Source organism: Eurosta solidaginis, chromosome 5 (genome assembly GCF_040869045.1).
Source record: "Eurosta solidaginis isolate ZX-2024a chromosome 5, ASM4086904v1, whole genome shotgun sequence".
NCBI classification, from domain to species: Eukaryota; Metazoa; Arthropoda; class Insecta; order Diptera; family Tephritidae; genus Eurosta; species Eurosta solidaginis.
The window spans coordinates 151,121,593-151,148,673 of record NC_090323.1 but is presented as its reverse complement, the minus strand read 5'-3'; the positions used below and the strand labels follow the sequence as shown (position 1 = coordinate 151,148,673).

The 27,081-nt window shown below is 37.4% G+C and overlaps 1 protein-coding gene across 9 annotated transcripts; it reads left to right on the top strand.

The window, feature by feature from the left end:
- Positions 1-128: 128 nt before the first annotated feature.
- Gbs-76A (Glycogen binding subunit 76A) lies at positions 129-27,081 on the top strand. Of its 9 annotated transcripts, XM_067791626.1 has the most exons (4): positions 129-829; positions 21,591-21,763; positions 22,213-22,410; positions 22,485-27,081. In XM_067791626.1, the coding sequence occupies exons 3-4, from the start codon at positions 22,237-22,239 to the stop codon at positions 24,153-24,155; spliced, it is 1,845 nt and encodes a 614-aa protein (XP_067647727.1). In that variant the 5' UTR covers positions 129-829; positions 21,591-21,763; positions 22,213-22,236; the 3' UTR covers positions 24,156-27,081. The 9 variants fall into 9 exon arrangements, with proteins under 9 accessions (XP_067647727.1, XP_067647733.1, XP_067647731.1 ...); XM_067791632.1 differs by lacking the exon at positions 21,591-21,763 and having other exon boundaries at positions 129-565; XM_067791630.1 differs by lacking the exon at positions 21,591-21,763 and having other exon boundaries at positions 129-816.

Genomic DNA, 27,081 nt, shown 5'->3' with positions numbered 1-27,081 from the left:
ATTTTCTCCCAGCTTTGGAATATTTTTTTGTTTACTGGGCTATATTCATATATACACGCGTATGCATGTGAAGACAAACTTGCCGGACAAGTAGAGCAGTAGCAGCTGTTTTAGCAATCTGTTGAACAAATGATATTGGGAGTATTTGAATGAAGACCAGCCGCAATACACGAGCTGCACGAATGTCACAACAGAAAATTGGAAAAAGTCAATATAAAAAGTAAAATGTAAAATAAAAACAAACTAAAAATTGAAAAAATTATAAAAACAATTCGGTATATGCCGAAGAATTGGCGAGTTTGTGGTGATATTAACAGCAAATGAGATACAAAATAAAAACGGTGAGCAGAGGACAACCGCTGACGCGAAAGCTAAACCAACCGATGGATTCACGTATAACCAACCAAACAGACGTAGACATAGCCACCAACCATACCTGTCAAGTTGCGCGCTACGACCTTGCAATACCCTTGAATGACACGCTTATTGTTCATACCGTGACACCAAGATGAAGACGAACACAAAAGCAATGCAACTGTAGAAAGAAGTCAAAATATTAAGACAAGTGAATTTTTGTGTATTTTTCTAGACTTTCCATGTAGTAAAGGCGTGCGGAAAATTTATAAAAAAAATATATAAAGAAAAATTCTAATTAGTGTTACAAAATTTATAAAAATGATACTAAAAATAAAATAAATAAATTTATAATAAAACTAAATGTGAAAAAACTGCTGTTATCAAAAAAACAAAAAAAAAAACTGGTCGCCGCAATAAATCTCGGTGACATTTCACTAAACACATGCAAACGCACCCAAGGTCAAATAATAAGGTGGCTACGAATTACTCAAAGTACTTTACATTCGCACCTCTGTGTTACATACAATAATAAAAAATATTAGTAATAATAAAAATTAATTAACAACAAGTGAATTAGTGCCGCTATTGTTTAATTAGCAAATAAACAAAATTTGTGTTTTTTGTTGCTGTCTTTTTGCATAAATTTTGTTTGTTTATTAAGCGTACAAAATATTGGCAAACAATTTTTTTAAATTATTTGTTTTGATAAGCACCACCTCAAAAATAAAACTAGTCCAAATAAAATCTAAAGCAATGATTTTGCAAAAAACACAATTCAATAAAACCCGGCAAATATTTTAAATGCCGTGGACGTCAACACCAGCAGTGAATGCATGAATTATTTATGACAGTATGGTGATAATTATTACCTACAACAAAAAAATAATAGGGGGACTCACTTAACCTAATAAATGCCTTATACAGTATGTAAACGCATAAAATTATCCAGTGCGTAAACGAACTGTTAAATTTTGTATAAAAAATCATTTACACAATTTGTATAAATTTACGCGCACATTTCATGGTGTAAACGCGGTAAACTCAAAGGAATGCAACCTTGCAAACATAATTGCCGTCCTTTTCATCAGAAATCTCCGACATCAGCAAGTCATTTACAAGAATTTCTTAGTAAAGATGTTTTAGTTTTGATCTTTCACTTAATCTTGGCATTTTTTAATTTGTATAACAATCAAACATTTTTTTGGCAAAAATACAGCTGATCGACAATTAAGTTTATCAAGAATATTACTAGGTGCGTTCATATAACAGCGTGTGTGAATGGATATAATTTTACACCTTATGAATTTATATGCTTTAATGAGTCCCCCTAATAATAAAAATGTTTTCTGTTTTTTTATTGCAAAAACGCATATAATTTATATCACATAAACATTTTCATGCATAAATTGGGTCAAAAAGTCGCAAAATCAATTATTATACCTCTTACGAACCTCAAAATTGTAAGTCCTTAAAGAAGAAGAGATAGACCCATCAATAAGTCTACCGAAATGATTAGGATGACGAGCTGAGTTGATTTAGCCATGTCCGTCTGTCTGTTTGAGATAAATAAATTTTAAGCCGAGCTGCACTTCCAATTTTCATCGCGCCCTTTTAATTTTTCTACAAATTGGCGGGATGTTTCCATGGCAAAAATACATTCGGAGTATTTGCCAAATCACTGCCAGGAGGCGACGCTGCTTAGAAGAGCTTTCTTTTAATTGCAAAAACGTATTTCTAATTTCTTATGTTGCTTTGACCGGGATCGACCCTAGGATCTTCGGTGTGGAAGGCGGAGCACGCTACCACCACACCACGGCGGTAGGCAGTGAGATATATTGATGCAATTCGGTGAGCTCCGACCTGATCGGACCACTATAGAATATATCCCTCATACAATAGATTTTCCCAAAAAGACGTTTTTGTCATTTATTCCTCATTTTAACAGCTAGAAAATTTAAATTTCACAGGGTGATTACATATAAGGCATAAATTGCCGTCTGAAAAAATTGTTATGATGGGTCATATATATGTATGTATTATATTTATCTTATGCAACTGATTGTTCAGATTTTATGAATTTTTGAAATTTCAACACATTATTATTTAATTCCATTCATGAAAGGTATGAGGTCTTCGGTACATCCGAAGACAGTCTCGTCCTTACTTGTTTTTTAATATGCTATTATTTCTATTTATAAATGTTGAATTACATTGTATTGCTCATTTCTCGGTAAATCTACATGAGTATGAAAGTGTAAAGAGATTACATGGATGGACCATTCTTTGCCAATGCAATAACTTATTTACGTCCTTAAAATTGATGTATAGTAAAAGCATGCAATAAGTTTTCAATCAATTAAGAAAAAAGGCGATTATTTCACTGTCAGTTGTCCTAAACTATATAAGCTGCCTTTTAATTGAACGGATTGTGAAATTTTGTGCTACCAACCAGAGTTGGGCAAAATTTATGCGATAATAACGAAAAACAGATATATAATTTGTTTGTCGGCTATTTACGAATACCGAAAATTTTGTTTACTTACTTACTTAATTGGCGCTTAACCGTCTAAACGGTTATGGCCGTCCAACAAGGCGCGCCAGTCGCTCCTTCGCTCCGCCAACCGGCGCCAATTGGTCACACCAAGGGAGTTTAAATCGTTTTCCACCTGGTCCTTCCAACGGAGTGGGGGCCGCCCTCTACCTCTGCTTCCATAGGCGGGTTCCGATAGAAACACTTTCTTGGCCGGAGCATCATCTTTCATTCGCATAACATGGCCTAGCCAGCGCAGCCGCTGCGTTTTAATTCGCTGGACTATGTTGATGTCTGCGTATAGCTCGTACAGCTCATCATTAAATCTTCTTCGGTACTCGCCATCGCCAACGCGTAGAGGTCCATAAATCTTTCGAAGTACTTTTCTCTCGAACACTCCCAAAGCCGCTTCATCTGCTGTTGTCATGGTCCATGCTTCTGCCCCATATAGCAGGACGGGTACGATAAGTGACTTGTAGAGTATGATTTTCGTTCGCCGAGAGAGGACTTTACTTTTCAATTGCCTACCTAGTCCAAAGTAGCATTTATTGGCAAGATTGATTCTTCGCTGGATTTCAGTGCTGATGTTGTTGCTAGTGTTGATGCTGGTTCCCAAATAAACGAAGTCTTTTACTATTTCGAAATTATGGCTGCCAACAGTAGCGTGGTTGCCAAGGCGCATATGCGCTGACTCTTTGCTCGATGACAGCAGGTACTTCGTTTTGTCCTCATTCACCATCAAACCCATCTTTACCGCTTCTTTTTCCAGCTTGGAGTAAGCAGAACTAACAGCGCGGGTGTTTAGGCCGATGATATCAATGTCATCAGCATATGCCAGTAATTGCACGCTTTTATAGTATATTGTTCCAGTGCGGTTAAGTTCTGCAGCTAGTATAATTTTCTCCAGCATCAAATTAAAGAAATCGCACGATAGGGGGTCACCCTGTCTGAAACCTTGTTTAGTTTCGAACGGCTCGGAGAGGTCCTTCCCAATTCTGACTGAGCTGATGGTGTTGCTCAACGTCATTTTGCACAGCCGTATAAGTTTTGCGGGGAAACCAAATTCAGACATAGCGGCATATAGGCAGCTCCTTTTCGTGCTGTCGAAGGCGGCTTTAAAGTCGACGAAGAGGTGATGTGTGTCGATTCTCTTTTCACGGGTTTTTTCCAAGATTTGGCGCATTGTGAAAATCTGGTCGATGGTAGATTTACCAGGTCTGAAGCCGCACTGATAAGGTCCAATCAGCCGGTTCACGGTGGGCTTCAATCTTTCGCACAATACACTTGAAAGGACCTTATATGCGATATTAAGAAGGCTGATTCCACGATAGTTGGTGCATTTTGCAGTATTCCCCTTCTTGTGGACTGGGCAAAGAACACTTAGATTCCAACCGTCGGGCATGCTTTCGTCCGCCCATATTTTGCTAAGAAGCTGCTGCATGCGCCTTACCAACTCCTCGCCGCCGAACTTGAATATCTCCGCAGGCAATCCATCAGCGCCCACGGCCTTGTTGTTTTTCAATCTGGTTATTGCTATTCTAACTTCGTCATAATCGGGCGGGGGGACATATATTCCATCATCATCGATTGCGGGATCGGGTTCTTCATCTCTGCGCGGTGAATTGCTGCCTCCATTTAGGAGAGCAGAGAAGTGTTCCCTCCATAATCTAAGCACTCTCTGGACATCAGTTACAAGGTCGCCGTTTTCATTCCTACAGGAGTTTGCCCCGGTCTTAAAACCTTCCGTCTGTCGCCGTATTGGTAGAATTTTCGGGCGTTATTCCTGGTGGCTAGCAGCTCAAGCTCCTCGCACTCACGCCTTTCTGCTTCTGCTTTTTTCTTCCTGAAAAGGCGTCTCGCTTCCCTTTTCAACTCACGATAGCGTTCACATACTCCTCTTGTCGCGCTCGCTTTTAACGTAGCCCTGTAGGCAGCGTCTTTTCTTTCGGTTGCAACGCGGCATCCTTCATCATACCAGTTGTGTTTTCGTGGCCGCCGGTAACCAATTTTTTCCTCGGCGTCAGTACGAAGTGCTTTGAAGATATGCTCCCACCGCTCCTGTATTCCTTCAGGATGAGTTGTGCCCTCAGAGAGCAGGTGTGAGAGTTGAGTTGCGAAATCATTGGCAGTCTGTTGTGATTGAAGCTTTTCGACGTCTAGCTTTCCTTGTGTTTTTTGTTCCTTGTTTTTAGCCGCGTTGAAAAAAATTTTGTTTATATAAGGAAATTTTATTTGAGTGACATATCAATTATTTTGTTAATTATTCGAATAATGAACAAACACGAAAATGAACATGTCAGTTAACATACATAACAATTTGTTTTCCTTCATATTTAAATGAGCAAACTATGTTTATGAAAATATTTTTCAGTCGGAAAATTATTCAAAAATAATATACATATGTACATTGTATGTACATATGTAGATATCTATCAAAAACTCATTGAAGAATAATCTATTCACGAATACATTTCATCTCGCGATCAAAATGACTACCATCTCTAGGTATAAGAAAAAGTATCGCTTTCTCTAGAATTCGTTCCTGTTTCCGATTATCGGAGGAGGAAACTTCATATGAGAATTTTAGTTAATCAATTACCATTTAGGAGTAAAACTTTTTATACCACAAATACGACCAAACCAAATATGGTTTACAATTTAGGTTTTCGTGAGATTGAGCGCGCAGAACTGTGTTTCAGTTTTAAACCAGAGAAGTCTGCACTTGCAGTGGGAAAAACAATTCAAGTGGGCGGTGGTGAAGTTTCGAATTAAAGCTATCTGAATTAGAGCTGCAAAGGTATCGACATAAATATCGATACATCGATACCAGGTTCGTGGTGCGATTATCGATGTTTTTTTCTAAATATCGAGCACTTTATTCCTATTTCTTATTCCTTTTTCTAGCGGCAGAATTACCAGCTTCTAAAACTTTGGTAAGACATATAAAACATGAATAAATAAAATTACATACATTATGTCAGATTTGTGTTTATTTTAGATGAATACCTAACAAGTTGGTGGCTCTGAATACTGAAAAATTCTTAAAAAAGTTCAATGTGAAAATTACGTTATTTTTTTCGTATTATATACAGAAATATACATGTATTCGTATATGTAGATATACACGCAACAGAAGACATCATTGAGTTTGAAGACGAAAATTGTGTTGCCAAAAAGCTACGAAGTACAAAGTCAAGCATTTGGACCCATTTTGCAAAATCAGTAATACTATTGCAAAAAATGTTATAAAACTAGTGGTAATACGCCCAATTTGTTTCACCATCTAGAACGATCGCATACAACTGAAAATTTAGATTCAAATAGCTCGCCAAATAAGATTAATTTTTATATGAAAAAACATATGAAGATCCATCATCACGTAAAAGGCTTTTGCCAGCACCCTACTGGGGTTTAGCCACCACAGACTTTCGACCTTTTCCCATAGTGGATGACAAAGGGTGTCGTAACTTTGTATATACCCTCGCTTCGCTGTATAAGCTACCATCGCGGACAACTTTGCAGAATGTGTTTTATGATCGTTTCGAAGTTACGAAGACAATAGCTGTATTTCGTTGCTAACTAATACAATTAAAACACTAGCTAGCTTACCGAATTGCATGGAAAGCAACAATAACAAGTAAGGAAGGTTAAGTTCGGGTGTAACCGAACATTACATACTCAGTTGAGAGCTATGGTGACAACATAAGGGAAAATAACCATGTAAGAAAATGAACCGAGGGAAACCCTGGAATGTGTTTGTATGACATGGGTTTCAAATGAAAGGTGTTAATGAGTATTCTTAAAAGGGCGTGGGCCTTAGTTCTATAGGTGGACGCCTTTTCGAGATATCGCCATAAAGGTGGACCAGGGTGACCCAGAACATCATCTGTTGGATACCGCTAATTTATTTATATATGTAATACCTGCCAAGATTTTAAGGGTTTTTTATTTCGCCCTGCAGAACTTTTTCATTTTCTTAACTTAATATGGTAGGTGTCTCAACCATTTTACAAAGTTTTTTTCTAAAGTTATATTTTGCGCCAATAAACCAATCCAATTACCATGTTTCATCCCTTTTTTCGTATTTGGTATAGAATTATGGCATTTTTTTAATTTTTCGTAATTTTCGATATCGAAAAATTGGGCGTGGTCATAGTCGGATTTCGTTCATTTTTTATACCAAGATAAAGTGCGTTCAGATAAGTACGTGAACTAAGTTCAGTAAAGATATATCGATTTGTGCTCTAGTTATCGTGTTAACGGCCATGCGGAAGGACAGACGGGCCACGGCGTGGCTTCAACCGATTTCGCCCATTTTCAGAGAAAACAGTTAACGTCATAAAATCTATGCCCCTACCAAATTTCAAAAGGATTGGTAAATTTTTGTTCGACTTATGGCATTAAAAGTATCCTAGACAAATTAAATGAAAAAAAGGCGGAGCCACGCCCATTTTGAAATTTTCTTTTATTTTTGTATTTGGTTGCACCATATCATTACTGGAGTTGAATGTTGACATAATTTACTTATATACTGTAAAGATATTAAATTTTTTGTTATTATATATTCTTTTTTGTTACTTTAAAAAAAATTTTTTTTTTTTAAGTGGGCGTGGTCCTTACTCCTTATTTATTTTTATGACATTTCTACTTCTAGCGCAGTATGTTTTTGACACTCAACCAGAGAATTACAAAAACAAAATACATGAAATGCGTGTGTTTGTTTGTATGTATGTCACCCTGCCGCCACGCTGTTATTTTGTTATTTTTTGTTTATCTGCACATTCGTATGCTCATTTCATTCGCTCGTTCACAATAGTGCCCTACTTTTGAATATGCAACACTATACAATACTATCAGGTCGACAATTACCTAAGCAGTTTCAACTGAAACCGCTTAAGCGCCAAATACACGACACGAACATTTCCGCGAACATTCCGCAATCTTGTTCGCAGCTTTGGCCATACACCATACGAACTTTTGGCCGAACATTAGTTCTCTTTCAGACAGCGATGAATACGGACAACAATTGTGCTGCAGCAATATTGCTCGCTGTGGCAATTAAGCGTAAAAAGAATTTATACATTTCAATAAATTCACTCAGAAATTTTTTATTGTCCATTTTACTTTTCCGCGCACGTCTGTTCCGTTCAGAAATTACTACGATTATGAGCTATTTCGCCATACACGCACGAACAGTTCGCGCAAATGTTCGCAAAAAATTAAAATATTTTGATTTTTGGCGAACATTTGCGCGAACTGGCAAACACCACCATACACGACAGAAAAGGTCGCAGAAACATGACATAACGGGAATGTTCGCGGAAATGTTCGTGTCGTGTATTTGGCGCTTTAGCCAACTCAACTCGATTACTTTTTATTATTGCTTTCCATGCAATTCTGTAAGCTAGCTAGTGTTTTAATTATAATAGTTAGCAACGAAATACAGCTATATATATATACATGTATATATTAAAAAAAAAATAAATAAATGTAAGGCGCGATAACCTCCGAAGAGATCTAAGGCCGAGCTTCTCTTCCAATTTGCGTCGTGCTCCTCTTGATTTTTCCCTACAAATTGGCCGGACGGGACCTACATGTTTTATGCCGACTCCGAACGGCATCTGCAAGGCAGATGAGTTTTCACTGAGAGCTTTTCATGGCAGAAATACAATCGGAGCGCTTGCCAGACACTGCCGAGGGGCGACCCCGCTTAGAAAAATTTTCTTCTAATTGAAAAATCTTATTTCTAAAATTTTGATGTTGCTTTGCCCGGGAGTTGAACCCAGGGCATACGGTGTGATAGGCGGAGCACGCTACCATCACACCACGGTGGCCGCACATGTATATATTATATTTACATAAATGTCTTGTATATACCTGATATTGCATTTAAATTGAGTAAGCGATTTTCACTATAACAAAAAATTCGATATATATCACGATATATCGATACCCTCCCTCTTAAATATCGAAAATATCGAGTATGCCGAATATCGATACTTTTGCATCTCTAATCTGAATTACAGTAGTGTGCTCTGCTCATTTACAATCACATCTGTATAACAAAGTTCTATGACTAAGTATTTCTCACATATACAATTTCTTATTTTTAGATTTTCAGTTATAAGTTTAAACTTTTTGGTCTTGCTTTAAAGCCAGATGTGTCTACCAATTCTAGTTTTAGACCTCTTAACGTTTTTAGTTTTATTTTAAAACCACAAGTGTTTGCAAGTTACTATTTCTAAACTTTTTAATTTTTTGTAATTTTAAAATTTTGTAATTCATTTAAAATTCAAACCAAATAAAACTAAGAAACGCAGCAGTAAATTGAGAGGTTTCAAATAAAGTTCGAAGAGATGCATAAACCGAGCCCTCACTATAGCAGGCATCTTGTCGTTGGTGTGAGGGCTTAAGCGGTTTAGGGCTGTATCTACGCCGTTTCGCTTCATAGGTGGGCGGCGGGATGCCGGTGACCAAAAACTGCCAACCCCCTAATCCAGAGTGTTATGCGGACCGTGCAGCTGTATTTGAACGGAACCTTCCCGAAACCGGGCCACCTCGGGAAGTAATGATGGCATTACCCCAGCATGGGGCGCTGTTGTGGCGGACGGTTTTTATCCCCATTTTCAACATTAGACCGCTGAGACCGCCTTGTGGGCAGGTGGTCGTACGACCAAAATGAACTCAAAAACTTTAAGAGAAAGTAAGGATGCGAAGGAAAAGGCGATGGCGTCGTAAGCCGGGGAAGAGGGAAATATAAGCACTGGAAAGCCATGTACTTCAAAAGCTGTAAGAGAGGAAGAGGATGGCAATAAGGGCTTGAGAAGCAAACTCACAAGTGTTAATAAGCTAAATGGAGATAGATCCATTTCGGCAACTGCTAAATTCCTTCATCGGCAACATTTAGGCGCCGCTTCTAAAACCATTCAGCTATCACAGCGGTTGTTTGTTTGTCTTCATTATTTCTACTTCTACCATATTTCTTGCCAATTGATATTCGCAGCACTGCGACATCTGTTGCAGAATGGATGTGAAAATTGGACTTGTTTCATGACAATGTTGCCATAGTGTCATATTTATTGACACTTTTTCCCCGTGCTCTGGGAGGTATTAACAATTTTTGTTGTTTCAATTAAGGAACAATGTATAATAAAATAATTATTGTTAGACCTTGAGCTCGATTCGAATCCGCGATCTTTTGAATTTACAGTATTAAAAAAACGAAGTCTTTATATTTTTTCTTGCGTTTCCTATATGGCTCGCCACCAGCTGAAAATTGGTGCAGTTTTGTTTCTATTATTGCTTGTTCGTTTTTTATTTTATTTATGCAATTTTATATATTTTAGGGTGTATCCCAAACGCACTTCAAATGACGTTGTGTCACCTTTCGATGGAATTATTTGTACGGACTTCATCCAATTTGATGATATTATACATATTCCATAATTCCATTGAATATAACATAACGCCTTCCTTCGACGTTGCTGTGCTCCAGGATTAAATTGCGTTAAATTTAATGTTTTTTTGCTGTCTGATTACTTTCTGAATTTTGAATTCTGAAATTTTACTTCTGCAATTTGACTTCCGAATTTTAACTTCTGAAATTTGATTTCTGAATTTTTGTTTCTGAGTTTTGACTTCTGAATTTTGGCTTTCTGAATTTATGGGAGGAACCGGAACGATTATAGAATCGCTAAGAATAATCTTTGAGGGTTGCATAAAACTGAACCACGTCCCGCAGTCTTGAAGAACGGCTCGAGTAGTCTTCATACCGCAAGCGGGGAAAGCCAGTCATATGCACCCGAAAGACTACAGGCTCTCGAGAGATTAATTGATGTGTACATAAAATCAAAAATGAACGAGAAATTATTCTCGTCAGCACAACATGCTTACACCAATGGCAAGTCAGTCGATACTGCATTGCATAGGGTGGTTATGAATATAGAGAAGGTCCTGGAACACCAGGAATATTCCCTAGGTGTTTTTCTGGACATTGCCAGAGCTTTCAACAATGTCTGGAAAAGAGCAATCACGGACAGTCGCAACTCGATTGAAGTTCATCGGGCTCCATGCTAAGCTGCAGTATGATCACATCGTAATGGGGTCTGTGCGGGGAAACGAAATATATAAACAGAGGAACGCCACAGGGTGGGATTTTATCACCAATGCTGTGGACGCTGGCTATAAACCAATTGCTTTGGCGGTTCGACGGAGGACCAGTCAAGGTTACGGCAAAGGCAGATGACGTTTCTGTCATCATAAGCGGCAAATGCCTAACAACATTCAGCTCTCTGATGGATCAGGCACGTCGAGATGTTCATGCCTGGCCATCTGGAGTGGGGTTAACCGCCAACGCGGAAAAAACAGTTCTAGTATTATTCACTAGGAAGTATAAGGTCCCTCATTGGACTAAGCCTAAGCTTGGAGGGGTAACCCTGTAAGAAAAATATAGCGCTAAGTATCTAGGAGTTATACTAGATAGTAAGTCGTCGTGGAAACTCCATGTGGAAGAGAGAGCGAAGAAAGCCTCAACGGCACTATATGCATGCAAAAGGATGCTAGGGTGCACGTGAGGCCTATCACCTAAACTCTCTCATTGGGTATTTACGGCAATTGTCGAAACCATACTTTAGTATGAGGTTCTTGTTTGGTGGACAGCCACACAAAAAAGTACATATATCAAAAAAATTGAGAAGGTATGCAGAGTCTTAAAAACTACCTCGACAACAGCAAGCGTGCTTAAGCTACAGTCGCGTCAATTTATATATTGATAGTCAGGCTGCGATGACTAAGGCAATAATCTCACACAGTACTTCATCAAGAAGTGTTTTGGGATGCAAAGAACCATTGCAAACACTTCGCTCAGGGCGGACCATATATCTTTACTGGGATCCCGGTCATAAAGGGATAGAAGGTAACGAAAAGGCCGATGAGTTCGCAAAGGAGGGTGCAACACTCGCTGAGTCGACGATAGACGACCCAATCCGTTTGGGAGAAATCAAATGGAGACAGGAGCTTCATATGATGCGTCAAGCAGGAAAGGCGTGGACAAAAGCGCGGTGCACAACCTACGATATTACACTCACAAAGTGGCTCATATATCTCTCTGAAGAGATAAGGCTTAAAGCTCACACAATGGGCACACTGACTGGACACTGCCTTCTGGCGTCACATGCTTATAAGTTAGGCCCGTCAGTAGCAGCAAGTGTAGGAAGTGTGCAGGAAGAACGGTTGAGCACGTTCTGTGTTCATGTCCTGCGCTCGCCATGTCAAGGCTCCAGCTATTAGGGGCGGCAGAGATGCCAAATCTTGAGGTAGCAGTAAAGCTGGGTTCTAGAAAACTTCTAGTATTTGCCAAGAGGAGGGAGTTATTCTATAACATATGTCCTAGCACCTGATTGGGGTTCTTCCGTTTGGTCGTCAAACACATTCTGGTAACACTGTGGACACATTGAGTCTAAGTGAGGTCTTTCTTGACCGGCCAGTTCAACCTAACCTAACCTAAACAGAGGAATGATTTAAAATTTAGGCTTAAAGTTGTATCCGTATGCAAAAATTGAGATAATGTCATTAAATCTTATAATAAATAATTCATGTTGCTCCTGGCATATAGTGACCTCTCGACTTGAGTAATATCGGTCGACACGTTTTTCATAGATAAGCTTTGTAAGCGCATTTTATTGGAATGAAAATGGCACTGATGGAGGCACAATGCCATAACTGGAGACATGATATCGAATGCAATGTATCAAAGCAGTATTACTAATTTTAAACCTCACAAGATAATCTATTACAATAACATCTAGTGACTCGACACACAAAATACTATACCAATATCATCCTATTTAATGAAAACCAGCCTGTATAAATGGCCTCCCGTAAATTTTTTTATATACCACGAATGTTGACAAGCCGGTCGTCACACATATACAGTTTTGTAACAACTTAGGCAGTTGTCTTTATTTGTCTGAGTACTATCAAGAAATTGCTAAGTGAATTAAGCTTAGGTGATTACAGACCGCGGTGGTGTGATGGTATCGTTTCTGCCTGCAACACTGAAGGTTCTGGGTGCAGGTTCTAGGAAAAGCTCCATCGAAAATTTAGAAATAAGACAAGCTTGACCTTATGAAGGGTTGACCTTATGACGCAGAATAGAAAACTAGTAAAACTTTGGACAATGGGCGTGGGAACGTCCACTTTTAAAAGAAGGTAATTTTAAAGCTTTGCAAGCTGTAATTTGGCAGCTGAGTATGTAATTTGCGGTTTCACCCCAACTTAGCCTTCCTTACTTGTTGAAAATAGTTTTGAATAAACCATAACAGCGACTTAGTGCAAAATTACGCTTCTCTCCTGGATACCGACTACAAAATGCCGTAAAATGGGGCGTTTTTCAACTAGATTCTGAGATCAGATTTGTTTGAGTCACGTATATCGCTATATAACGTTCTTCAATGAAATTAAGTGATTAAGTGATGCATTTTTACCCGGCTATATGAATATAATGATCTTCTCCTCAGCGGTTAATATATAATCAGGCTATAATTGTTGGACCTGAAAGTAGCTTTGAAGTATTTAGATCATTTTCCACCTTTTTTTTTTGTAAAAACTCGAGAAAACGTTCGTTAAAAGCCAACAACGACAGTGAAATGTAGTACTAGTTGATTACGTCCATAGTTGCCATTATAAGGTTGAACTCGCCGTTCTGTGAGGACCTCATATAGACTGAATGTGTCCATAGTGTTACCAGGATTTTAATATATGTTGTAAAATAAATCCGTTCTCTTGATAAATATTAAAAGTTTTGCAGGAGCTACGCTACTTGATGTTTAAAGATCAGAAGTTGTGCCACTTCTAGAAGCTGAAGCTTTGATCTGAGTAGAGCAGCACACGAACACAATAACTGTTCCTGAAGCCCGCACTTTCCACATCTGTTGTCAGCTGCCAAACCTTATTTATATGCCAATCATGCCAAAATACCATCACGAACCTCCAGTCCTCGGATAATTTATAACATACTAGCAGACCCGGCAGACGTTGTTCTGCCCTAAATTTGGTGTATCTGCATACATTTTAATAAGCTTTTTCCGTCTAACTCTGCCCTCGCCCCTCTACACTTTTTCCTAATCTTTGTATTGACTCCTCCCTCCGTATTTTTCGCTTCATCTATCTCCATCTTCGTCTCATTCTATCTCTTTCTCAGTCTCCTTCTCTCTTTTATCTTCTCTCAAGTTTTTCTCATTCTTCTTCATATCTTATTGCCAGTCCCCGCGGGTAGTATGTATTTTGTTCCAGTCCCATTCCGAGTCTCAGTCCCGGTCCAACTCCGAGTCTCAGTCTCAGTGCCAGTCCTAATCCCAGTCCCAGTCCGTCTCTGGTCTACTTCCCGGAAAAAAGCATCGTAAAAACTAATATAGGTAAATTCATATACCAAATTTCAGGCAAATCGAATAGGACGTACATATGTAAATAGGTATGTGGGTATTATTAATTCATGTCTTTATTTCGCTTCGCATGCATATTTATCAGTTTTGTCAGGTTGATGCGACTAAATCAAACATCACAATCAAAATTACTTAAAAGCTCTCAGCAACAGCTTTCATTACAATACAACATCAATACAGACACTTCTAGGGGTATCCGGGTCCATGTTTTGGCCTATATCTCGAGACCCTAGTCACCAATAGGTATGAAAACTACCCTGTAGTAAAGCAATCATCAACAGTTTTCATTTGATATCCATATTGTATAAACACATTCTAGGGGTACCCGGGTCCACGTTTTGGCCTATATCTCGAGACCCTAGTCACCAATAGGTATGAAAACTACCTTGTACTAAAGCACTCATGAACAGCTTTTATTTGATATCCATATTGTATAAACACATTCTAGGGGTGCCCGGGTCCACGATTTGGCCTATATATCGAGACCCTAGTCACCCGGTATCAAAGTACTTATTATACAAACCTTCCCCGTAGAAAAATACATATATATACCAATTTTCATAATAGTCGCTCCAGTAGTTTTTGAGTTCATCGATGACATACATACAAACATTCATTTTGATATATATAGATATTCGGCTTTTGAGAATTCGCAGGCATGTGCTCCGATTATTTCCCTTTTCCCAAATGATTTAGGATCTATGGTCGACTGGTACTATACAAGATTAAATTATTGACGCTGCTGCAGTTTATTCACTTTTCTGTACTATTTACACATTATTTAGCAGATTGCAAGGCCGAACTAGCCTGTATGTTGAGTGCAAAATAAGTTACAGCTCAGTTAACATCTTAATACCCCAATTTAAGAGAGTGAGACTTTATGGGTCCAATTAAGCCGAAATGCAAAAATGTTTCTAAGATATATGCGTACTTGGAATGCTTTGTTCTGACGGAAAATTGGTTTGCCAACTATCAAAAAGTGAGCATCGCTTCTTGCCCTCTTCACTTTCTATCCCATTATCTTCTACTTTATTCCCCATTTCTCCTTCCTATTGTCGTCTATCAATTTGTCCATTTATCTCCCTCCCACTCCCACTCTAACTCCCACACCAACTCTAACTCAAACTCCCAGTTCCACACCTACTCCCACTCGCACTTCAACTCTCACTGTTACTTCCGCCTCCTATACCTATTCCCTTCAATTTCCTCATACATATATGGAATCTGTATACCAAATATAGGAGATCAAATAATTGCGGAGATCAAGCACTTCTCTCTTATCTTCATCTACTCTGTGTGATAGGCGCAGCTGATTTGGACAAGGCATGGAATGGGCCATAGCCTGTACGACTATATTTTCGCATGTCACATACATAGTTATTTTGGTAATAGTCTAATTGAGGGGTCGACTGCTAATACGCTACTAAAAATATCGAGAGAGGTGTCAAACGACGCGTATTAATAATCCGAAGGCGGAAAATAAAAAATTTAACTCGTTCAAAAGATATTAACGAAAAACCGAAAAAAGACCCGCGGGTACCTCCGAAACCGGGGGTGGGATCCATAGTATTTTTGCGCAGAACAGCTTTCTGCGTTGGCGGCCTTCGGCTGCGCTTATAAAAAATAACCCTGGGCTACGCCATGCCAAGTCCGGGTGTGTGGTATAACCGTGGCTACCGCCACGGTGATGCACAATTTTTTTTGTGGGTACAAAGACAACAACAACCACATGAAAATCGCCAACTTCAACTGCAAACATCTCCGGACAGAGATAAAATTTTTGTTTTCCGCCTTCGGATTATTGTTTTCGAGATTAATACGCGTCTTTTGACACCTCTCTCGATATTTTTGGTAGCGTATTAGCAGTCGACCCCTCAACTAGACTTTTACCGTTATTTTAGTCAGCATTTCTGTTTATGTACATAAACAATAGACATGTGCGACAGCTATACTCACTATTAATAAAAATTTTCAAAAATGTGCAGATACACAAAATTTGGTTAAAATAAGACCGGAAATTATTTATAAATTGCATGCTTAGAATGCATTTGTATGTGGGCGAACTATGTACATATATCATTTAATTAATGAATTACTTCCAAACCCCAAAATATGTGATCGATTTATATTTTGGTTTTTGAAAGTTTTTACGTTTTTAAGTGAGTCTGCGATTTTGTTTTGTATCTGCACAGTCCATTTCATTCAGTTATTCATAGCTAAGATGTTTGGCGACGATGGGGAGAACTGTCGATTTGTTATTGAACTGCAATCTGCACTGTATATGCACATAGGAATGCATATATGAACATGTGGCCGTTTCAGAAAAGATTATTGAGTGCTCCTCTTATACAAACAGACATACGCTCATGCACAGAATGTGCTTCCCGCACATTAAAAGAAGTATCGTAAATCAAAATGGCTGCATACTAGAGATATACGCTGCCGATAAACGCTGCCGCCGATTAGGGTTGTTTTCCGCACGCCGCCGCCGAAAGTCAAAAATATCGGCGCGGCGGCGGCGGCGTCCGGCGCGTTACTATATTTTCTACTCGTTTAAGACTGTTTATGCCATTTATTGTTCATGTCGAAAATTGGTCGGATATATGTATAAAGTGGTAACAACGGATGCGCACAACTAAGAAACTAATTGCGAAATTTCACTCGTTCTAAATGTTCAAAAGTTATTTAAAAAGACAGGCGTTTTCGATGTCTGCTTAGCACGGACTTTCCATCACTCAATTCACCAATTTATTAAAACAAAACACTAAAAGAAAAGTTATATAATAAATTTATATGCTCACTTTGCAAATTTTTTTCAAAATATTAATAATGAACAATGAATTCAAATAAAATGACCCAATGCGTTTCAAATTGTTTTCAAATTGCCCTCAAGTTGTAAAAAAAACCAAAATACCCAAAAAAGGTGCCGATTATTTTTTTTAAATGTTATATTGCGATTGGCTGAAAGAATAATCGAAATCAGTGATGCAAAATTCTTTAGCAGGGTCTAGGGGCATAAACAGTCCATTGAAACGATTCTTACCTCATACTTAAGTTGAGGATATATGTATGTATGAGAAGGGTTTGAAAAATCGCTTGGGCTTACATTCAAACATCTGTTGTTTATTTGCGAAATTATACAATAGCGTCTGAAATTTTAACTTTGATTTTCACACTTCATCCTTCAACACCCAAGTCTCCCGGTTTGGCATTTCCTAAAGTTGGCGGTCCTATCCAAAACTAGTCCTTTGGAGTGAATTACATTGATTATAGCCTATCAACCAAGTTTAAATATCAACTACACGTTACGGCTCCTTTTACAAATGTGAATACGTAGGCACATATATTTACCAGGTGAAGCTTTGTCCTTCGCAAGAACACTCAAAGTGGTGAAGCAAAATCTTTCCGAAGACAGTCGAACTAATGACCGTGTGTGCTACTACCCTAACGTAGTGGACATTCGAACTAGTCTGAAAACTGAAGCTACGCGGTCATCCATAATGAGCTGTTATATCATAAGGCCGGAAAACAGCAGTAAACATTTTCAACTTAAAATCGGTCGACTCTCATTCTAAAATATCGTTTTGATTTAAGCAAGACTATTGAAATCAATGTTGTGAACACAAACGTCTGCAAACTTTGGTCTACTTTTTAAAAATTTTATCCAGGGTCCTTGTAAAATTTTAATCATGCAGATGCGGTGAGGATTATACGATTTTCACCCATTACGCAATGACTTCCACTTAGATTGCTTATGATTTCGAAGGCGGCATCCTTGGCCGAATAGTCACTCCCTAACGTTTCATGGTGTTTCTCTGGTGTAGCTCGCCAGCATAGCACGACAAAAGCATCCGTTGGAAAGTCTTCGGGGCTACACCTAGAGCTTCTAGGAAAGTGAAGTCGACGAAGGTATGAGTTCGAAGTCGCAGTCCTATAGCTTCTGTACTGGCATATGGTGTGAGGGTCAGGAGGCGTGGTAGCGACTGGTTGTAGGGATTGCTACTGTTCGCAAATCGGGAATTGTAGCTCGTAAAAACAGCCGAAAACACTGGAGGCGCCCTGTGCTACGAGAGTCATGAGTATTAATAGACCATTAATAGCAACCGTAAGTCGCCTTTGTGCGTGACCGCCAAGGAGCCACAAATGATTTAAAGAAATTGTGTTCGCGACGATTATTAGGAGTTAACCGTAGGTGAAACTACGCTTTGCACGAGATATGCAGACAAAAGTGTGGCTATTTTATGTATCTCTATTTCTTTTCAGCAGACGCAACAGTACCAATTCCAAAGACCGGGGTTAGGTTCGAAGCCTCTCTGGAGTAAGTGAACGAGGGACAATCCCTCCGCAAGGAGCTACTCCTGAAAATTTTTGAACGGTCTGCGAGATCTTGAGGCAAAAACCCTGGATCTTTCCGAAAAAAAAAAAAATCAAGCTTTTTAAAGTAAGAACACCGGCGTACGTCGGCGCGCCACCGCCGCCGGTATATAATAGAGCCTACGCCGCAGCCGCCGATAAAGCGATCGGCGTAAACCTCTACTGCATACATACGTTTATTAGACAAAGTCAAGATCGTCGAGACTGTGTATTACCAAACAAAGCTTTCGGGAAAGTTTGGCAGAAATAGAAGATCCCTTTACTTGAAGTGGGCTAATGTATATTTTTCTATACGTTTATAATTAATTTGTTTACAGGCTACGACACTAGACTTAATTTATAAATATACATTTAAATAAAGCCAGATTTATTTGTATGCTCTTTATTATCATCATTAATTGACGCTTAACGGCCTAAGCGCTTTTTTTGCCGTTTCGTAGCAAGTGACGCCAGTTATCCCTTCCTGCGATAACTGACAATTGGGAGCACCAAGGGAGGTCAAAATTCCTCCACCTGTATCTTCAAACTCAGTGGAGGTCTCTGCCCTTCCACTACTTTCAAACCGCGGTGTCGCTTGAAATATTTTGAAATAATACCAAGATAACACTAAATTACAAATTTCTCAATTTTCTAAAGCATTTTTTAACTTTTTTCGGTTTACACTTTAACAAGGCAAATCCATACAAGGTGATGGCAATTCAAATTCAACCAATTCGCCGTGCAGAAGAATGTCAAGTCAAAAGAAAATGTTCATTGGTTTCGATTAACTGACATATTGCTGTACAAGGCTTTTTATGGAAAATGATCAAGAAAAAGCAATCAGCTATTGGGATAACATTTTGGCAAGCATGCAACCGCAATTGTACCTAAAATCCAGAGCCGAAATAAAATTCTCAAACCTCTTGCCGGTTGCACTTGGGGTAAAGGCAAAGAAACGCTCATTACCACTTACAAAGCAATAGGTCGGTCGATTGTATGCTAAGCGTCCCCTATATGGTCGCCAAGCCTAAAGTTACTCACTGGAAGAAAATACAGGCCTGCCAAAACACCGCTGTCAGAACCGTCACGTCCTGTCTTTTTACATAATTAGGCGAGTGTACTCCCCCTTAAGGGAGGGAAATGAAATGATGAACAAACACCTTCTGTTGAATACCCAGAAACCTGGGCATCACAACATACATCTTATTGAAGAGGCCACACCTCCCAGGGGGCTAAGACGTCATCTCATTTAGCATTATGAGGAAATACGGCACCTGAGAAAACAGCCGTATGAAGCAAAAAAACACACACAAGTCCTCAGTGTTATCCATAAACAGGCGTCGGAGCTGTATGCCAGAAATTGCCCGGCGAACCCAGTTTTTAAAGAAAAATAGACAGAACACGCAGAAGAGGAACGCACCCTCTTCAGGGAGACAGCGTCACTCTAGTTCAACTTTGATCTGGATACTGTAGCAGGTTAAACTCCTACCTATCCAGAATCAACCCCGACATACACAATGTATGTCCTGCTTGCAATGTGAACCAACACATCTCACTCTTGTCCACCCCTGTTGAACTGCCCAAAATTGGTATCCTCATCATCTCAACTATGATCTTTATAGCAGATTCTATAGTATCCTCATTGCGTTGTTTTGTATCTTCGTACATGCGTGCACATACTTCTTTGCCGGCCTTTTTAAACAAGAAAATTATACATACTTATATCGTATTTGTACTATGTTTGTACGTATATGTTTATATTTTATAAATAAGTACATATGTATACACGACTATATATATTAGGGTGGGTCGATTTGTATGGACGAAAGTTAACCGGTATTGTGCCATCGATTTCTCGATAGGATTTGGGCTCAGGAAAGTTCCACTACGCATACCCAAAAAATAATTTTCGAGCCTGCGAAATTTCATTTTTTGACTTTTTTCGACTTTGATTTTTAAGGTTTTTATCATGACCTATGGCGCGATATCGGTTAATAAATCGACCCAATCTTATATATATATATCTTCTTCAAAATCCTGAATCCATAATCGTTATCTTTTTTTTTTTTTTTTGAAATTGCAAGATAACACGAATGAAAGAAAATAAGTAAGTGAACACAAGAAATGAAAGCTAGGTTTCGCTTCTTTTTTCATTTTGGGATAAATAATTAAAAGACCAAATGAATTACCATTTGATCGCTTTTTGTTTATACATAAACAATTATTTAATACACAATCGATAATTTGCATTTAAATTTGGTACATGTAACAATCAAATTTTTATCGAAACCCCAAATTTTTTTTATTTATTTTTCTTATTTAAGATGACCTGCAAAATATGAGAGTGAAATTATTTTTGGCCGTGAAGAGTACATTGCTCTCGACAAAAAAAAAATAAATATAAAAACAAAACGAGTAAAAAGAATAAGGAAATTAATCAGGGCTGTCATGGAATCCAATTGTTGTCGGAATCGGATTTAAAAACGACAAAATAATTACTTTGGTGTCATGAAATCCAATGTTATCGGTTTAATGTTCGAATTGGAATTAGTGTCGGTTTTAGGTGTCACAGAATCCGATAATATCGATTTTGCTATCGGAAACAATCCAATCAGTTAAATGCTGTTGGATTTTATTTTTTCCTAGTTGTATTTCTCTTGCAGTTGAGTATTTTCTAAAAATGTAAGTAAATAAAGGTTTATTTTATAAAAATAAATGTAAATTTACATATATTTTCATTCTTAATATGGAAAAACATAAAAATTCAATGCAAAACAGTATTTTGACTGAATTTATGGAGAAACATTCAGATATGTCGAAGGGCTTCACGAAGCACATCATCTAAAATAGTTGACACCGTGCTTCTACCTACACTCATGCTAGAATCCTTACTAACTGATCTTTGATAGGGTCCTTCAGCTAAAAATCGTAACGTAAAATAAAGTGAAATTTATCAGAATGAAATACATTAAAATTAACTGTTAACTAAAAAGGATTAAAAAATTTATGAAAATAAAATAGAAAAGAAATAAATAAAAAAAAGGAGCATGAAATCAAACGACATATTATTCAATGAAATTATGTAAGTAAAGTTGTCTAGAGGAAAGGGTCATATGGACTCGAAGCAAAATGAAGTTTTTATGGAAAGGCTACCTAATTAAAACGCTAGAGATGATTCAAAAACTGTTAAATTTGTGTATATCTAGTTACAATAGCGGCACTATTTAAACAATTAATTTATTATATTTTTTCCCCCAGGTTTTAGATTGGGTCTATTTGAGCGTTTCTGACGAGCAGTTGAATACAGAATAGACTAGAGTTTTTCCCCCTACGCGTTTCAAAATATTAAGACTCCCTGATTACCATGAAAAAATTCAAAGCGTAAGAGGAAAAAAAAACCATATTTTTTCTGCAATTTACATACTAAAACGTACCAATAATGCCAACCACATTTAAATTTTTATTTAACCAATATTCTTTGACCTAATTCAAAAAGTATTAATTTCCCAATCTTTAATTTATTATTTATAGTTCCAACAGAACAGTTCCTAGTAAATGCCGATGAACGATCCAAGCGAAAATACTCTGAATGAAAATAGTGGTACGCCAGACTCAAAAGCTTGCAGTATAATTGCAGTAATTCCAACACTAGGCATGTCATCATGTCGTGGTAGAGCTGAAGCTTTTGCGCGTAGTCTGTCCTCTAAATTGCGTACATTGGGCTCACAGGTATGTTCAGTTGAAGTAAAATGCAAAAGAATTATAAGTGTACTTATTAATTTTACTACATTCGGCATTTACAGAGCGAAGATGGCGCGCTATCACTAGAAAAAGAATCTATAATAAATGATAATAACAATGGAACTAATACATGGAGGACTACAAATGATGCTTCACAAGTCGTAACCAATACACAACCACTACGTCATCAGGAGTCAGATTCTTACTTCGATTTCGATTGTGAATTAGAAAGTCCAGGCAGTCCAGCAGATGAATGCGAATATTTTCGTTTAATTGAAACAGCATCGAATACACCACATAATTCTGCAACTGAATCTGGTTATGTTTGCGCATCGAGCGCTAGCAGTAGGGGATCGGGAGAGCTACCATACAGCGACGAACACATTGAGCAAACAGACATCACCGATGGTGCTGAATGTGCGCCTAGTCTGTTACACAATGGCTATGATGGAAATGACGAAATACACGATGAAACAAACATAAGTCTGGATAATGATGAAGATAACGCAAATGAGCATGAGGAACAGCAAACTGTTTCAGTTGAAACACAGAAAGCTGATGAAAACCTAAAATCTTTAGATTTGGAAAATATACAAGATGATATAATCAATAAACTGCAAGAACATAGCGCACGTATTGGAACATTAATTGAATCGCAAGCAGGTACTGAAATAGAAATAGCCACTAAAAACTTAGCGCACACTAGTCTCTCTAATGGTGAAATTGAACGCAAAATTCTATTAGCTTTGCCAAATGAAAATATTGAAAATAATATAATAACTACAAATCAAATCACACCTAATATAACGACTAATGTGTATAATAAAACAGAAGAAACAACCGCCCAACAAATCAACGAAGTACAAATAAGGTTAGACACCAAAGAGTCTACCAGTACAAGTTCTCAGGAAATCATAAATGCAAATCACATAAAGCAAACAACCAAAGCTGTAATAGAAAAAATATCATCATTCGACGCAAACGAGGATGATGAAGATGATTGTAGACCACAACGAGTGAGACGTTGTTCTTCATTGAAAACAGGCAAAACGCCACCAGGCACACCAGGACGAAAAAAAATTGTACGTTTTGCTGATGTGCTGGGACTAGATTTGGCCGATATAAAAACATTTCTAGATGAAATACCTACAATTCCAAAATCTGCATTTGAAGATTTGGAAGTATTGGATGCTGAACCACCCATACAACTTGGACCAAAATCCGATAAATTACTTGTGCCATTATTTCAACAACCAGGTGGTTTGCCAAACTTTTTGGATTTGGTTCGTGTGAAACAAGTTTCATTGGAAAATGCTGCCGTAACAGATCATATAAATCAAACGATTACCGGTACGGTACGTGTACGTAATCTAGATTTTCACAAATCGGTACACATACGTTACTCGTTAGATAATTGGCGTAGCTATGCTGACTTACAAGCAAATTATGTTGAAAATTCATGTGATGGTTTTTCTGATAAATTTACGTTCTTCCTCTTTGGAAATTCTTTGCGTATTGGTCAACGCATCGAATTTGCTGTACGTTTTCAATGTAAAGGACAACAATTTTGGGATAGTAATTATGGTACGAATTATTGCTTCCAATGTTTGCCAGCATCAACACCAGCCAGCAAAATCTCACAATCGATACATGTACCAGCGACACATAGTCATCATGCAGCTGGATTATTTAGTCCGACAGTTGGAGAATCTTGGTGCAGCTCTTTTTACTAAGTGAAAAAAAAAACTAACAAACAAATATTAGCAGTAATTTTAGTCAAATGAGATGGGATTAACCTCTTAATGTGGCGTGAGAGTTGAATACTCGTATGCACCTTCCCTGACATCTTTTAAGCGCGTATGAAGATGTTAATAATTAATTTTGAATCACTCCACGAAAGTATAAAGTAAAAGTATCAGCGTCTTCAGAAAATGTTTATAACTAATTAGCGCTTATCTAATGGAATAATTTATATAGAAAGTTTAGTTATTTAATTGTTAATTTGAAGTATGAAAATGAAGACAGTTTCGTCATATGTAAACTTAGTCTAAGTGCTAACCTTAGTTATGTTGTTATTTCGTAAAATAGTTGCCTTGTTTTAAGTGATCGACCCAAGTTTGGCTAAGGGAAGCTGAAATTTTTGAGATGTTGTTCCAACGAACACATATTTTTAATCTTTTTGTAAAAATCATGGCGGTGACAGCTGATTTGTACTTTTTTAATATGATTTGATACAATAACTTCCGGCGCAGTACGATTTTGACATTAGCCCATCGATTTACAAACAAAGTCCCTACATGTAAGTTTTATTTATGTTTGTAAGTATATCACCGTGCTACGACCTTGTATGGTTCCGCCATGCTAAAAATTTAGAGTTTTAGGAAAGTTGTTAAATTCGTTTCTCCTATCAATGTCGCACAAAGCTGTCAAGAGGGTAACGTATGTGTTGTTCTCTGAGCTGATTGCAGGGAGTAGTTTGTATCCCGCTAGCCCCAGTAATGAAACAAATCATCGTTTAGGGACAGTTGAAAGAAAGCAATTGAAAGATATTCATTGATAAAATTCGATGTTTGTGATTATATGAATCTTAACCTAAAGTTTATCTCCGCTGTCGTTTTATAAACGCCTTCTGTGAACAAATTTTTGCAAAGTGCCCTTTTTCAGAATGTATTCGAAGAATGCCCTTCTCGAAGCTCAAAACCACCATCCTCAAACATTTTTGGAAAAACTGCTGTCCGAGCACAAATTCAATACACTTTGACATTTATGAATAAAATGAGTAAAAAATATCGTCTCCAATATTAGAACAATTCGTGTTGGTACATTAGACAACTAATTTCGGAAACTCTGAGTCGATAATGATTAAAGAAATAGTGCAAATTCAACTCAAATTACAATCCCATTAGTGAAATACATTACAGGTCCAGTGGTAATCTAGAGTATTCTCTATTTGAGGATTGGGTCATGTTTTGTTTGAAAAAGCTATTTTATTCAAGATTAGATATGAATAACCTCTTTATTAGAAAACGAAGGGATTCTTTCTTTAGCTTTTTTAGAAAGCTGGCATAAAGTGGCTGTTTAGATTTAGTTTGAGGGTAGTAATGTTGTAGAACTTTATTTGCCCAGTAGGAAGAAGCTATTGTACAAGGATGTGAAAAATTGAGATTAAGAAAATATAAAAATTCCCTCCTGATAAATAGAAGAACTGCTTAAATATGTGGCATATTTCAAGGTACAAATTTTGTTGTTTATTTTTCATGTCTTTTAACGTTCCTTGTATAAGAGTTGCTTTCGAGAGAATCCTTAGTAAAATTATCTGTTTACTGAATCTTAAAATAATATTTTTTGATATATAGTACGAAACAAGGTTTCGGTGCCCTGTCGTACTTTTTTTAAAATAGTAAATGGAAGAATCGAAAAATTGTGTAAGCTCAAATTTTCCCAAACTTAGTTTTTCCCCCAAATTTACTTTCGAGTATTATGTTAAGATAAAAAAATGTTTCTTACGCTTCCTGAACACTTTTAATTCTGTCGCTTACAATGTTTCGTGTTAAAATGCTTCACCAAATTACTCGGTTACGTTTATCGCTCCGTTTATTACTCAGGCAAAGAACCGCAAATTAAAAATAGTCAGAGCAAAGATATTCGACCAAAGAACGGAAAACGTTTTTGAGGTTTTGCTATACAAGCAAGGGACTTCAAGGCTAAGTTGAAGTCAATCAGCTATCATTCTCAAATTATTAAGTAAGTTGTAAATATTTCCTATCATAACATTCTTTCAAGATTTTTATACAAACGTCTGATTGGAAGATCACATTATCTACATTCAAAAACCTTTCGGAAAGTACAGTATATGAAAGCAAAAGTTGCCTGTAATTGGGTTGTCCAGACGCCATCCTACGCTCAAATATATCTTCCTCAGAACATGGAAAATAGGAGTTATTTTTCGTCATAGGAATTTCCTCAGAACAATGCAATTTAAAAAAAAAAAAAATCAATATGAAAACATTCTATCTCAGAATCTGTTACAAAAACTTACCAAGCCATTGAAAATGTAGTATGTAGTTTAAGTATGTTTAGATAAGGCATTTATGAAGCAAATTCTTAGTAAAGGTGTTCGTGATCTGTCTTGGCTCTGTGAAGTCGTTTTCAAAAAACTTTGTAAGCTACATACCTAAAGTGTGTTTCCAGTTTCGGCAAATTATATAAAAGGAGGTGAATTAGGAAGAAAAGTTGAGATTGTAAAGACCAAAATAACGACGGTATTTATAAGGTTAAAGAAAGTAAATAAAATTTGCCCGGAAAATCTCTGAACATTAGCACCAAACTTAAAGGCGGTCCTTTAGTACTTTTAAATTTCGTTTGGCGAATGCTAACATTAAATAACTTAAGTTATGCTTACAAAATTCGAACAAATTTAAAAAAAAAACCAACTAAATACTAAAATAAAGGTACCTACGAGTATTTGACTTCTTCAAACTCATGCGGAGATGTAACCCTAACATGACTGGGTTAAAAGAAAATTTAACTAAGAAATATCTAATCGTACTAAATTTAAAACATACACATGCACATAAAGATCCATATAGTTAAAGATTCAGGGATATTACTCTAAAGCCTCCTATTTACAAATTTTATAAAAGAAAAAAAAAACTAAAA

Coding starts and splice junctions, on each gene's coding strand:
- Gbs-76A (XM_067791632.1), top strand. CDS start 22,237: ATGCCGATGAACGATCCAAGCGAAAATACTCTGAATGAAAATAGTGGT. Junction 22,411..22,484: donor TGCGTACATTGGGCTCACAG/GTATGTTCAGTT, acceptor CGGCATTTACAG/AGCGAAGATGGCGCGCTATC.